At 36.2% G+C, this 15,528-nt stretch overlaps 1 protein-coding gene and 1 long non-coding RNA gene across 2 annotated transcripts; one reads left to right on the plus strand and one right to left on the minus strand.

Annotated features, from left to right (window-relative positions):
* The first annotated feature begins 4,021 nt into the window (after positions 1 to 4,021).
* On the plus strand, positions 4,022 to 6,175 carry LOC104908309 (phenylacetaldehyde synthase). The gene is made up of 3 exons (XM_048638827.1): positions 4,022 to 4,470; positions 4,846 to 5,222; positions 5,328 to 6,175. The coding sequence occupies exons 1-3, from the start codon at positions 4,022 to 4,024 to the stop codon at positions 5,966 to 5,968; spliced, it is 1,467 nt and encodes a 488-aa protein (XP_048494784.1). The 3' UTR covers positions 5,969 to 6,175.
* A 6,653-nt stretch (positions 6,176 to 12,828) lies between these two features.
* On the minus strand, positions 12,829 to 13,727 carry LOC125495021 (uncharacterized). Its single transcript, XR_007271541.2, has 2 exons — positions 13,405 to 13,727; positions 12,829 to 13,238 (listed from the first exon to the last, which is right to left on the minus strand). It is a non-coding gene; the product is annotated as an uncharacterized LOC125495021 (long non-coding RNA).
* Between the last annotated feature and the right edge of the window lie 1,801 nt (positions 13,728 to 15,528).

Raw genomic sequence — 15,528 nt, forward strand, 5'->3', positions numbered from 1 at the left:
ACTGATTGCAATTGAACTGAACTGAACTGAACTTATTGCAACTGAACTGTGCTGAATTGAATTGAACTGAAATGAATTAAATTACAACTAAGAAATGATAGTTGGAGCTAAACTAAACTGAAACGAACTGAGTTGAATTGAACTGAACTGATTGCAACTGAACTGAACTGATTGCAATTGAACTGAACTGAACTGAAAATAAGCTGGGGAGAACGGACCTTTCATTTATTTTATTTTAAGAAAAACATATAATATTTGAGGTTCAATTATGATTGTGGATTATCACTACTAATACTTATTGATAAAAAAAAAAATTATAAATAACACTAGTGGAAAAATGAAGAAGGGTTGCGCTAAAAAAGGCATGTAGGGCTGCGCTTTTTGACAGCAGCCCTTTCAGTAGCAGCCCTTCACTTTTTAAGTAGGGCTGCGCTAGAAAAGCGCAGCCCTTAAGCTAGAAGGGTTGCGCTAGTTAGGAAAAAGCGCAGCCCTTCTAGCCCAGAAGGGCTGCGCTAGTTAAGAAAAAGCGCAGCCCTTCTGGGCTAAAGGGCTGCGCTTTTTCCTAACTAGCGCAGCCCTTCCTACCAAAAAAAAAAAAAAAAAAATAATTTTTTTTTGTCATTTTTTTACTCATAATCTCAGATTTTCTGAAATTAAACAGAAGAGAAGAGAAACGAAACGAAAATAGTAAACCCAAAACAATAAAAAGAATGAAACGAAAATGAAAAAAAGGAACAAAAACTAATATACAAAGAGAAGTATACAATAAGTATACAAGAAGTATACAAGAACATTAATCAAAATAAACAAAGAGAAGTATAAGAATAACATTAATCAAAATAAACAAAGAGAAGTATACAAGAATAACATTAATCAAAATAAACAAAGAGAAGTATACAAGAATAACATTAATCAAAATCAAAGAGAAGTATACAAGAATAATTCAAAACAAGAGAAGTATACAAGAACATTAATCAAAACAAGAGAAGTATACAAGCAAGAACATTAATCAAAACAAAGAGAAGTATACAAGAACATTAATCAAAATATATAAACAAAGAGAAGTATACAAGAACATTATAGATCTGAAAAAATACAAGAACTACAACCTAATAATGTTTAAATACATAAAACAAAACCCAAATACATAATTTAAAGGAAAAAAAAATTTCGGAAAAACTTAAAAGGGTATTTGGAGGCTTAAACGAACTCGGATGGCTTAAAAAGCCTAAACGTCACGGCATAGCGGTGAGTTTGACTCGTTGGCTCGTTCCGCTTCCGAAAAGGTATCACAATAGGCAATCGGACTCCGTCGTCATGTTTAGTGCAAATCGGAAAAACTTAAAATGGGTTTTTGAGACAAATGTTTATGGGAGTTTTTGAGAGAGAAGAGAGGGTGAGAGATAAGGAATAATGAGGGACGTGAGAGAGGAGAGAGAATGAGGGATAATATATTTGACGAATCCCTGCTCAACATTTCAAAGCGCGCGATTCCGAAATTTCAAAATTTTTCAAGAAGGGCTGCGCCTTTTTAAAAAAGCGCAGCCCTACTAAGCAGAAGGGCTGCGCTTTTAAAAAAGCGCAGCCCTTCACATAGTAGGGCTGCGCTTTTCAAAAAGGCGCAGCCCTTCTTACCTACAGAAGGGCTGCGCCTTTTTGAAAAGCGCAACCCTACTATGTGAAGGGCTGCGCTTTTTTAAAAAGCGCAGCCCTTCTGCTTAGTAGGGCTGCGCTTTTTTAAAAAGGCGCAGCCCTTCACTAGTAGGGCTGCGCCTTTTCAAAAAAGCGCAGCCCTTCCTGCGCAGCCCTTTATGTTTTTTCCCCTAGTGTAATGATGCTACAAACGTATTTTTTCAAGATAATCTTGATGATTTATTCACCATATGATTAGAGATATTAGTGATCAACGTAATTTTTTTTTTAAAAAAATTTCACTTTAACACCATCAAAGGAGTATTATTAGTTAATCCCAGCTTCGATATTGGATCGGATCAACTTTAAATGGATGGACTCTATTCGCTAATCGTAGAATTGAAGAACTTCAATGATTCGTGAAAGAATCCAAATACGGACAGGACACGGTGACTCAAAGGCGAAACTTTGAATTGGTCCATATGATATAAAGCCCATATAAGGTCCAACACAATGTTAGAGTGGGGAAGATAATTCGGCTTGCTGGAGGCTCTGGTGGAAGAAAATTGGTCCTCATGATTCAAGCCCATATAAAAGCAATAACGTGGTAATGGAAATAGCCTTACCTTCCCGCAGCTTGGCTATTCAATCAAAAAATTATCCCCAGACTCCATTTCCTATACTGGATAGTAGGAGGGTCATAAAAAACCGAAACCGAAAAATCGTATCCAAATATCGAAAAACCAGTCTAAATAGTGGTTATCGTACCGACAAGAAAAGGTTTAACGGTACAGTTACATTTACTGTTATGATTTTTAGTGAACGGTTAATCAAAATACCGAAATATTTTTTTCTCTATTTAATTGTTGTGATTTGTGAAACATTTTCAAACAATACATCAATTCTAATATTTTTTGCTAAATTACAACAATTAGAGGAAGTATGTAATTATCTGGAAACTCTAGTACTAATATAAGCACTATAATTAGAAAATGGAGTGAATTCTTAGTGTTAGTAATGTTTTTCAATGAATTTATTATCCATTTTATAATATATTTTATATTAGAGTATATATAATATCAAAATATGCACACAAAAATTGAAAAAATATATATGTTAAGTAAAACATAATATCATAATTTAAATAACGGCATGGTTAACCGAAAAATCGTACAGAAAAATCGGTTAAGCGAAAATCGGTCTACACGGTTATGGTTCGCAAAGAGAGCAAATCGATATGGTATTTCGGGACGATTAACCACCCATAAATACCCCTACTGGATACGTTACTTCTATTCAGGAATGAGGATGAATTTAATGGATATCGTCTCCCTTACTTTGTAGGCATGTTATGGGCAATTTTGGAAAACGAGAAATGAATAAATTTCCCGACGACGGCGTGCCACGTTGGATATATTTCATGAGAAACTTGAGCTCAAGCTTATGCCCTCGCAATGGAATTTCTAACTAATTATTATGTCCGGGCTACACCCCGGATAAGAAAAATTCTCATTTATTAATATTATAATTTAAGATGATAACACTAAATGAGTAAATGTTATTTGTTCTAGTGGTTAAGACTTTAGTATGTGTTCTTGAGGTCCTGGGATCAAATCCTATACTATGCCATTTCTAATTCTTTTTATTGTTATTTATTCTTTTTAAGAGCGCCACGTGGTACCGATTCTTGTTTACGCACGCCTTTTAATATATTAGTATAGATGTAATTTTCTTTTCCGTAATTTTTACTTTATTGTACGTTTTCACAATGATAAAATAGCCTTACAAGAGAATTGCGATACTCACTTCTAGAGTACATGCATGTGAAGATAAAACTTCAATTTCGTTTTTTATTGTTGGTGATTATGACGATAATATGATCATCACACAATGCTGACGATAATTGATGATGACGAAATTAAACATTCATAATATAGTTGGTAAATGTCTAGTTTCGATTGAAATTCAAAGAGTGGGGGTGATTTTGGTTAGAAACTACTACCTCAAATTTAAAACGGCCAAAACTTACCCAATTTGATAAAACTTAAACCAATTTATTTACATCTTGCGCAAACCCTCTAACATGAAAATTTTAGTGGGTATATGTTGAGTTTTGATTGAAATTGGGTATAGATAATTAGGTGATTTTTGTAAGTAACTAGCTCAAATTCATGTCTAACACTGGCAATGAACGACAACCATGTATCTTAAGGAGCCTCTATAACATGTTTGTGCTCTTAATTAACTCAATCTCTATAAATTGAGCGAAAACTAACTACTATATATCATCTATCTATCTATCTATCCATCTATCTATCTATCACAAAGCTCATCATCAAGTATACTTTTTTTTTTTATTACACTAACACAAGAGTTGAACTCATCACATATGGATTTTAAGCCACTAAACCCACAAAATTTACCAAGCGAAGCTTCGAAAGCTATCAACTATATAGCAAGCTATTATGAAAACGTACACAAGTACTCAGTTCAAAGCCAAGTTAAACCTGGTTATCTTCGAGAGATGATACCGGATACTGCTCCGCCTTCGCCGCAGTCTCTAGAGCACATTCTTGAAGACATCGATACAAAGATTGTGCCTGGCTTAACTCATTGGCAAAGTCCTAACTTCTTTGCATATTACCCCGCAAACGCAAGCAATGCTGGTTTGCTGGGAGAAATACTTTGCTCAGGGCTTAATGTGGTGGGTTTTAATTGGATATCGTCGCCTGCTGCCACTGAGCTTGAAGCCATTGTTATGGATTGGATGGGAAAACTTCTGAACCTTCCTCAAGATTTTCTTTTCTCTGGCGGAGGTGGTGGTGTCATGCATGGTACGTTAATACTTTCTCCATTTCTAAATACATATATTCAAATGTTAAAACTTACAAGTAGAACGAGTATCCTTGAACACCAGTATATTGCTATATTGCTCGTTCTAAGATCAACAAATATTTATCACTTTCACTTGGACCGGCAACTTAAAACCATCACGTATGTACTTAGTAGAGAAAACAAAATGAAATTAATTGAAGAAATATAATGTATCATCGCTGTACATTGGCCAGTTAATAGAGATTTAGTTGATCTGAAGAGACTTAATTAATAGGTTTATGTGTTGTATAAGCTAAGCAAGTACAATTATTTATAAAGCGAGCTTAACTAATTACCATCCATCATATTATGGAAAACTTGGATGACTTTTACAGAGAGTACATGTGAAGCAGTAGTGTGCACTCTAGCGGCCGCAAGGGATCGAGCCTTGAAGGTTCATGGTGAAGAGAAGATAACCAAATTGGTGGTTTATGCATCAGATCAAACCCATTTTACTTTCCAAAAAGCTTCTAAACTTGTTGGCATCCCACCTCAAAATTTTCGAGTACTTGCAACTTCGTCCCATACAGAGTTTGCATTATCACCTGACGTATTAAGGGAGGCAATGGAGGCTGATATATTACAAGGGTTGGTACCTTTGTATGTTTGTGCTACTATTGGGGCAACCCCATCAGGTGCTGTCGACCCCATTGATGGCCTTGCTAAAACTGCTAGAACTTTTGGTGCTTGGCTTCATGTTGATGCTGCTTTTGCAGGTAATTCATCTATATATGTGGAACCAAACTAATTTTTAGGTTGTTAAAGTTTTGACTCAGATCATCTATTCATATTTATCACATTTTATTCGAATCATTTAACAGGAAGTGCCTGCATATGCCCAGAGTATAGACACTATCTGAATGGAGTGGAACTTGCTGATTCAATAAGCATGAACCCACACAAATGGCTCTTATCAAATATGGGATGCTCTTGCCTATGGCTTAAGAACCCTAAAGTACTCGTTGATTCTCTTTCGAGTAAGCCCGAAATCCTCCGCAACAAAGCTACTGAATTTGAAGATGTAATAGACTACAAGGACTGGCAGATTGCTCTAAGTCGACGTTTCCGAGCCCTTAAACTTTGGATCGTTATTCGTCGTTATGGCTCAATGAATTTGACATCCCATATAAGAAGCGACGTAAAGATGGCCAAGCATTTTGAATCCTTGGTTCAAAATGATAAGTTGTTTGAGTTGGTTGTGCCTCGAAAATTTTCTTTGGTATGTTTCAAGCTACGGTCAGTTTGTAAAGAGGAAGATGAGAGAGTGATAAATCAGAAACTGTTAGAATTTATAAACTCAAGTGGCAAAGCTTACATGACTCATGCAATGATAGGAGGCACATTTGCTATAAGATGTGCCATTGGAGGCACGTTGACTGAAAAGTGTCACATTGATAGCCTTTGGAAATTGATTCAAGAGAAGGCTATAGCTATAATTTACCCAGAATCAATGCAAAACTAGGAAAGTATAAGATTGTGTGAGATTATAACTTTAGTTATATATTTTAGTAGAAATATCAATATGTCTTTGGAAGATGGAATAAGGTTATGTATATGTGTAGTCGTCTTAAATTGTTGGAGGCTATTTCTATTGTAACATTTAGAACCCTAAACATTAATAAGTGTATCTTTTTATAAATAAACAATAAAGTTAATTTTTTACAGTATTCTATTAACCAAAAATTAGCTACTTTCTCCTCTTATATTCTAATATATCATTAGTTTATTATTATTCGTTAATTTACTGGCTCAAGCATGGTCAACCCTCATGAGTTTGTGAAATAAGTGAGATTCCAATCCATAAAGAAACTTTTAGGGACTGGAAAAACAGGATCAACCCTCATGAGCTCGGGATAATAAGTAGGATCCCAAACTTCTTGGGAGTAGGGACTGGAAAATGGGAATTTATATCCAGAAGCAAACAAATTCTCCAAATTGAAACTGATGAGAGTCGAACTCTCGACCATGAGTTAGAAGGTGGGAGCTCCAATCATTAGCCTCCCGTATGATTAGGGATGGGCAAGGATCGGGTCTGGGTCGGGTCCAGCTGGACCCTAGACCCAGACCCTAATTTTTTTGCAGACCCGGACCCTAAGGGTCTTAAAAAATTGGTCCCTGACCCGGACACTGGGTCCGTAGGGTCTGGAGGGTCCAGGCCTAAATTCTTTATTTTTGCATAATTTTCAGCATTATTAATATCAATAATCATCTGAAATTCGCATGAAACAAACATAAGAATTCGCATAAAACAAACACAAACAAATAAATTGAAAAAAATCAAAACAAACACAAACTTATAAACTGAAAAAAAAAAAACGAAACTAACACAATTCACAAACATATAAACTGAAAAAAAAAACAAAAACACAAACACAAACATACAAACTGAAAAAACAAAAACAAAAACACAAACACAAACATACAAACCGAAAAAAAAATAAACAAACACAACTTACATAAGAGTTCATAATGGGTGTTTTACTTTAGGTTTTAGTCTTTTAAAAAATCAGTTTGTTTTTTTTGAAAAAAAGGTAAAATGTATATAGTAAATAAGTTTATGGTCTAAGGGTCGGGTCTGAGTAAGGTCTTGGTCCAAAATTTTAAGACCTGAACCATAAAAAAAATCACTTGGACCCAGACCCGGACTCGGATCCTTAGGGTCTGAAAAAGTTGGGCCCAGACCCTTAAATTAGGGTCCCATGCCCATCCCTACGTATGATCCTCATATTCTAATATGAGTTAACTCATGGTACACCCAGGGGTATTTTTGTAATAAATTAGAACTTCAGGTGTTCATTTGACACCAAATTTGCTCATATGGGAATTTTGCTTATTTACTCATTTGCTCATTTTATTCATTTTGTAATAAAAGTGTTTGATCATTTTCTTAAATGAGTAGAAATGTTTGCTCATTTGCTCATTTGTTCATTTTGCTCATTTGTTCATTTTGCTCATTTGCTCATTCGCTCATTTTGCTCATTTGGAGATGTTGATTTGGGTGGCCCAAATTCCTCTTTGGCCCAAATCATATGTTGCACACTTATATCTAAAGCTAAATACCTATATGTCACTAAGCTTCACTTGATCAAGAAGTTTCTAGTAAAATCATGATAAAAGTGATTAGCATGCTACGTGGTTTGCTTGATGAATTCTAGAGAATTCCACTAACCTCTTGATTCCTAAGCTAATAACCGACATTGAACACTATAAATAGAGGTGTTGTAGTTCATTTTGCCATCCCATAAAAACTACAAAAAGCCATCCACACAATATCCTACTCCACTATTCACTCTAATTTTCTCCTTTGTGAGTTTGTAATTAACAATTGTGGGAGTTGTAATTTTATCTTTACCCTATTAATTTGGGGTACTTGTACTCTCATAATTTTATATAGTGGATTTTGGGTACTCGTCGTCCGTGGGTTTTTTACCTCTATTTGAGGATTTTTCCCACGTTAAATATTGTGTGTCCCTTATTGCTTTTCTTGCATTATTTTTCTTATTAATTTCTCGATCTTATTACGTTTCTGCTACGCTCTTATACCTAACAAGTGGTATCCGAGCTAACGGTTCAATATGTCGGCTGTCACTAAGTTCGACATCGAGAAATTTGATGGCAAGATAAGCTTTAGTATCTGGAGGATCCAGATGAAGGCCGTTCTTACCCAGAACGGATTAAAAAATGCTTTAGAAGGAAAATCTAAAAAGCCGGCAACAATGACTGACGAGCAATGGGAAGAGATGGATGAAAAAGCAATGTCGGCGATCCAATTATGTCTAGCCAAGGAGGTGTTACGCGAGGTCATCCATGAAGAAACCACAGCTGGGTTATGGTCAAAGTTGGAGTCTCTCTATATGACCAAGAGCCTCGCAAATAAACTCCGTCTCAAAGAAAGGCTATACACAATTCGTATGGCGGAAGGTACTTCCATTCAATCTCATCTAAATGAATTTAATTCTATTCTTATTGATCTTGAAAATTTAGAAATCAAGATTGATGATGAAGATAAAGCTGTTTTATTAATTGTGTCCCTACCACCCTCTTACAAGCACTTTAAGGAAATTATGTTATATGGTAACAATGATACTTTATGTTTTGAAGATGTTAAATCTAATTTACTCTCAAAAGAAAAATTTGACCTTGAAGTGCATACTAATGATAAAGCTGAAGGTTTAAATGTAAGAGGGAGATCACAAGAAAGAGGAAGTACCCATAAAAAGAAATTTAGATCTAAATCAAGGGGACATAAATCAAATATAACCTGTCGTTATTGTAAGAAGTCATGGCATGAAATTTCTGAGTGTTATAAGTTGAAAAATAAAAAAGAGAAAGAAGAAAAATCAAAACAACCTCAAAAATCCGCCGAAGCCAGTTTCATTGAAACTGACTCTGAAGGTGACTCGGTATTATTGGTAACTTCTGAAAAGAAGGGTCTTCATGAATGGATTCTTGATTCTGGTTGCACCTATCATATGTGTCCTCATAGGGACTGGTTTACCACTTATGAATCTGTTGATTGTGGTACTGTCTTAATGGGAAATGATACTCCCTGCAAGGCTATTGGAATAGGTTCAATCAAAATCAAGACTCGTGATGGCGCTGTCAGGACTTTAACTAAAGTTCGTCATATTCCTGACTTAAAACGCAACTTAATTTCATTGGGCACTCTTGCTGAGTCCCTTGGTTATAAATTCTCAGCTCAAGGTGGAGTTATGAAGGTTACTAAAGGCGCCCTGATTGTCATGAAAGCCTGTAGATATGGCAGTTTGTATGTCTTGCAGGGACATACAATGACAGGTTCAACAGATGTTTCATCCTCACTCTCTGATTCTGATCTCACTCAGCTGTGGCATATGCGCCTTGGCCACATGAGTGAGAAAGGTATGGAAATCCTGAGCAAGCGTGGTCTTCTTACACCTGGTACCGGTAAGCTGGAATTCTGTGAGCATTGTGTTTATGGGAAACAAAAGAAAGTAAGTTTCTCTACAGCTACTCACAGTACCAAAGCTATTCTTGATTATATCCATTCTGATTTATGGGGACCTTCAAGGGTCACATCTTATTCTGGTAAACGTTATATGATGACCATTATTGATGACTTTTCTCGTAAAGTCTGGACCTATTTCTTAAGACAGAAAAATGATGCATTCCCTGCTTTCAAAAAGTGGAAGGCTCTTGTTGAGAACCAGACTGGCAGAAAAGTCAAGAAGCTCAGGACTGATCGGGGCTTGGAGTTCTGTGATGGTGAATTTGAAGAATTCTGCGCACAAGCCGGCATTGCTAGACACAAAACATTACCCGGCAAGCCTCAACAGAATGGTGTAGCAGAACGTATGAACAGAACTCTTCTTGAGAGAGCTCGTTGTATGCTCTCTAATGCTGGATTGTGGCATCGCCGTGATCTATGGACGGAAGCTATCTCCACGGCTGCTTATATTGTCAACCGATCTCCACACTCTTCTATCGACTTCAAAATTCCAGAAGAAGTATGGTCAGGTACAACTGTTGACTATTCTTCTCTCAAAGTATTTGGTTGTACCGCTTATGCTCATATCAATGATGGAAAATTAGCTCCTAGAGCTGTGAACTGCATTTTCATTGGTTATTCTTCTGAATCTAAAGGTTATAGATTGTGGTGTCTTGAAACTAAGAAAATTATTCTTAGTAGAGATGTCACTTTCAATGAAAATGCAATGTTAAAATCTTCTGGATCGGAGTCTTCTATTTCTTCTCCGAGCACAGGTGATCAGGAAAGTGCAGGCGAAAAGGTGGAGTTGGAGACAAGTAGCCGGTCTCCCATGGTTGATGTTCACTCGTCCTCGACCCCACAATCCAGCCATGATGCACACGATGATGATCGTGCTCCAGGTACCATTGACACTATCCAGCCACAACAATCGGATTATAATCTCGCACGAGATCGTCCGAGAAGGCAACAAGTTAGATCCACGAGATATCCTGAAGAAGAATATGTGGTTGCTTATGCATTAACGGTAGGTGAAGAAACTTCAGTCGGGGTCGAGCCATCTACTTATTCTGAAGCCATCTCGGATCCAAATTCATCTAATTGGCTCGTGGCTATGAATGAGGAGATTGAAAGTCTCCACAAGAATGGCACTTGGGATCTGGTAGAGCTACCTAAAGGCCGAAGAGCGCTTACATGTAGATGGATTTACAAGCAAAAGGAAGGAATTCCCGGGGTCGAACCTGCAAGATGGAAGGCACGCCTTGTTGTCAAAGGCTGCAATCAAAGAGAAGGTATTGACTTTAATGAAATTTTCTCTCCTGTTGTACGTCATACCTCTATTAGAGTCCTTCTTGCATTAGTTGCTATGTTTGACATGGAGTTAGAGCAACTCGATGTCAAAACTGCTTTTCTTCACGGAGATCTTGAAGAAGAGATATACATGAAGCAACCCGAGGGATTTGTTGTTCCTGGAAAGGAAAACCTTGTCTGTCGCTTGAAGAAATCCTTATATGGCCTCAAACAAGCTCCCAGGCAGTGGTACAAGAAATTTGATTCTTTCATGATTGGACATGGCTACACACGCAGTCAATATGATCACTGTGTTTTTTTCCAGCAGTTTGATGGAGTATATGTCTATCTGTTGTTGTACGTGGATGACATGCTGATAGCATCTTGTGATAAGTCTCTAATCAACAACTTGAAGTCTCAACTAAGTAAGGAGTTTGAGATGAAGGATCTTAGCGCAGCAAAGAAAATTCTTGGCATGGAGATACGTCGAGATCGACAAGCCGGAAAATTATACTTATCACAAAAGAATTATATCAAGAAAATTCTTGATAAATTCAGCATGAATAACTGTAAGTCTGTCTCTACTCCTCTTGCTGCTCATTTCAAATTATCATCTACTTCATGTCCACAATCAGAGGAAGAAAAAGAAAAAATGTCTAGCATTCCCTATGCTAGTGCAGTTGGTAGTCTCATGTATGCCATGGTCTGCACTAGACCTGATCTTGCATATGCCGTTAGCATGGTGAGCCGGTATATGCACAACCCCGGAAAAGATCATTGGAATGCCGTTAAATGGATATTCCGTTACCTAAAAGGTACCATAGATCTGGGGTTGGTCTTTGATAGGACCCTAACATCTTCAAGTGATGTTGTTGGGTTCGTTGACTCTGACTATGGTGGAGATCTTGACCGTAGAAGGTCACTTTCAAGTTATATCTTCACTCTATGTTCTGGTGCAATAAGTTGGAAGGCTTCTTTGCAGTCTAAGGCTGCTCTCTCTACAACAGAATCAGAATATGTTGCAGCTACTGAAGGTATAAAGGAGGCTACATGGCTGAGAGGCCTTGTTATAGATCTTGGAGTTCCACAAGGTGTTACCACAGTATTCTCCGATAGCCAAAGTGCTATCTTTCTCACCAAGAATGATGCATATCACTCCAAGACTAAGCACATTTCAGTTAAATACCACTATGTCAGAGATACAATTGCTGAAGGTGAAATTATTGTCAAAAAGGTTCACACTTCAGATAATCCAGCAGATATGCTTACAAAGTCACTTCCTACCACTAAGTTCGATCATTGCTTAGACTTAGTGGCATTCATGCTTGCTAGGCCCGCTGGGGCTCAGACGACGAGTGACCTACGGAATTTGTTCCAAGGTGGAGATTGTTGATTTGGGTGGCCCAAATTCCTCTTTGGCCCAAATCATATGTTGCACACTTATATCTAAAGCTAAATACCTATATGTCACTAAGCTTCACTTGATCAAGAAGTTTCTAGTAAAATCATGATAAAAGTGATTAGCATGCTACGTGGTTTGCTTGATGAATTCTAGAGAATTCCACTAACCTCTTGATTCCTAAGCTAATAACCGACATTGAACACTATAAATAGAGGTGTTGTAGTTCATTTTGCCATCCCATAAAAACTACAAAAAGCCATCCACACAATATCCTACTCCACTATTCACTCTAATTTCTCCTTTGTGAGTTTGTAATTAACAATTGTGGGAGTTGTAATTTTATCTTTACCCTATTAATTTGGGGTACTTGTACTCTCATAATTTTATATAGTGGATTTTGAGTACTCGTCGTCCGTGGGTTTTTTTTACCTCTATTTGAGGATTTTTCCCACGTTAAATATTGTGTGTCCCTTATTGCTTTTCTTGCATTATTTTTCTTATTAATTTCTCGATCTTATTACGTTTCCGCTACGCTCTTATACCTAACAGGAGAAAATAGTCTTGGGGGTACCATGAACATGGTACACCCAAGTGTACTATAAATATTCTCATTCTAATATACATAGCATATCTAATTTTCTCAACTCGTCGAAACTCGCATATCTGAATCCATCCAAAGTAGGCAAAAATAGAAGTAGACAATTTCAATAAAAATACACAGCATTACGATCACAACTGCAATTGCAAAATCAGATCAAAATATTTACATAGAGCGTAGTAAGTACACAACTCCAATTGCATCTGAGCCGAGTAATATAAAGCGTATTTTGGATTGAAAAATCAATCCGGAGAAGTTGTAAGTTAGGGTTTCTGAAATTCAATTGCGAAATTGAAAAGAAAAGAGAGGGGAATTACCAAAGCATGGTGCGTGTGGAAACCATTTTGTTGAAGGTCGACAATTCCGGCGAAAAGCCATTTCTCTTCATCTTCAATTGCGTCAGCTATCATTCTCTCCAATTGTATTCGAATTGAATTTATGAGTATTGAATTGAGATTAATTAGGTTATATGAAAACTGTGTTTTGCAACCACACAATTATGTGAGAGTTTTAATAGTGATCTGAAAGATTATTTGAAGTGCAACATAAATATTATGCGTTTTTTCAAGCATTTTGAGAGAGTTTTTTAGACAAAAACGTCAAAAAAGATAAATTTCGAGTTTGATGCAAGAGAGAAATTACCATGTATTGCATGTTATTGAGGCAGTCTAGGACAAGTATACACTCCGATCCAAAAGTTTTCGAAGCATTCCAAGATGAGTATGAATGGTTCAATGGAGCTTATATCAAGCCACATGTTGAATGTCAATCAAGGAGTGAATACATAGCCGCCTTTTCTGACATTGAGAATTTAAACATTGCTTTTATGAATTACAATTTTCAAAGTTTGTGATGACCTTTCAAGTGCAATTGTTTATTGCAGCTGCAATATGTTTGTGAGTTTAGGCATATTATGATCACATGCTTTAAAGGTCTAAAGGTCCTTGATGCAGTGAACATCAAATTAATTCCCCGAAATATTTGAAGAGATGGTCGAGAGAAGCACGAAGTGAGACAATACATGATATCAATGGGAGGATTGTCTAAGTCCGGTGGATAGTACTCTTCCGATTAGAACTTTATGTCGTAAATTTATCACATTAGCTTTATGAGCCGCTAATTTTGAACAAGCTTCAAACTTGTTAGACAATAGGTTAAACAATGTGATTATTGAAGTTGTGAAGATGTTAGGTTTACAAATCAAATGTGGTGAAACTGATTTAAAAGAATTTTGATTTTAGAGTTTTTTGCGGGGATATATCAGGGTAATAGGGCATTTTGTGGGGGATATACCTCACTATTTTTTTTGTGGTGATATAGCTACCTAAATCTAAATTTTGTTAAAAGGTACCAAAAACACTATTGAAAATCAAATTTTCGGCCGTTGACTTGCTTAATTACTCTTTGTATAGTGTGTGATATTCAATTGCTTCTATTACATTCATTTTCCTCTAACTTCATCACTACACTTTGTGACTCACTTGCGAGTTCCTACCAAGTCAAATGTTGAAAAATTGACTTTTTCGTAGGAAATAGTATTTTTGGTACCTTTTAGCAAAAATTAAATTTAAGTTAGTATATCCCCACAAAAAAAATTTAGTGAAGTATATCCTCACAAAATGCCTATTACCCTGATGGCTGGTATATTCTCGCAAAAATCTCTTAATTTTATACGAGAACTTTGTATCCTAGAAAACATTACATTAAAGAAAAAAGAAGGGAAGAAAAGTAAAAAGAGAAAAAAATCTTGGAATGAAAATCTACATAAGCAAAAGAACTAAAGAAGAAGAGTTCAAAAAAATGGAGAACAACGACCTACCAAGTCTGCTTCCACAAAAAAAAAAAAAAAAAAAAAAAAGCAAAACTAAACAAAGTGAAGAAAACTAGATTCCAAAGGTACTAAATCCAAGAAATGAAATCAAATTCAGAAGTTTTAACTGTTCAATATAAGTTGATAATATTTTGATTTTATTTTATAGCAAGGAGATAGTACATAGTTTGTAGCTGGAGAAACACAATTGCTCTTAGTTATTCTATGAGTTACTCTTGAAGTCTATATGTATTTCTTATTAATAACAAGCGACTTCTTAATTTGCCACCTAGAGATAGCGCAGTAAAATTGAAGACTTATCTGATTCTTTTCTTTGGATGAGACAACCTTTCATAAATCAGGTGACATTTTTTAAGTCAATCATATTCATAAAGAAAAACCATACCTACATACGTATATACATATCCCAAGTTGATTTTTGATCTAATTAACTTTAAATGAATGGATACTAGTTGCTAACGAGAAAGGCTTGGTAACCAACTGTTTGAGTCCAAAAAAGACTCAAACACTCAAAAAGTTACACATTGGTACCATTATAACCTGGTATTGGTATCACATTGTTATCAGGATTGGTACCAAGCAACCTTACTTTGGTATCAAAATTTTCGGACAATGGTACCAATATAACCTAGCATTGGTACCAAACAACACGCACGTGAAATTTCCAAGGCTTAAAATGACCAAATTGCCCCTGTTTGAGTCTCCTAAGAGACTCAAACGGTTGGTTGCCTAGACAAACTCAGTTGCTAACAGTATAATAGAAAAAAATAATTAATGCTTATGTTAAGGGACCGCAATAGGAAGAGTAGAAACTCAAAGGCGAAACTTTAAATTGGTCCACATTATTCAAGCCCATACAAAGTCCAAAAAAATGTTGGAGTGGGAAAGATAATTTGGCCTGCGAGAAACTCTGGTGGAAGACAATCGGTCCTCAT

Source organism: Beta vulgaris, chromosome 2 (assembly GCF_026745355.1).
Source record: "Beta vulgaris subsp. vulgaris cultivar EL10 chromosome 2, EL10.2, whole genome shotgun sequence".
Lineage (NCBI taxonomy): Eukaryota > Viridiplantae > Streptophyta > Magnoliopsida > Caryophyllales > Amaranthaceae > Beta > Beta vulgaris.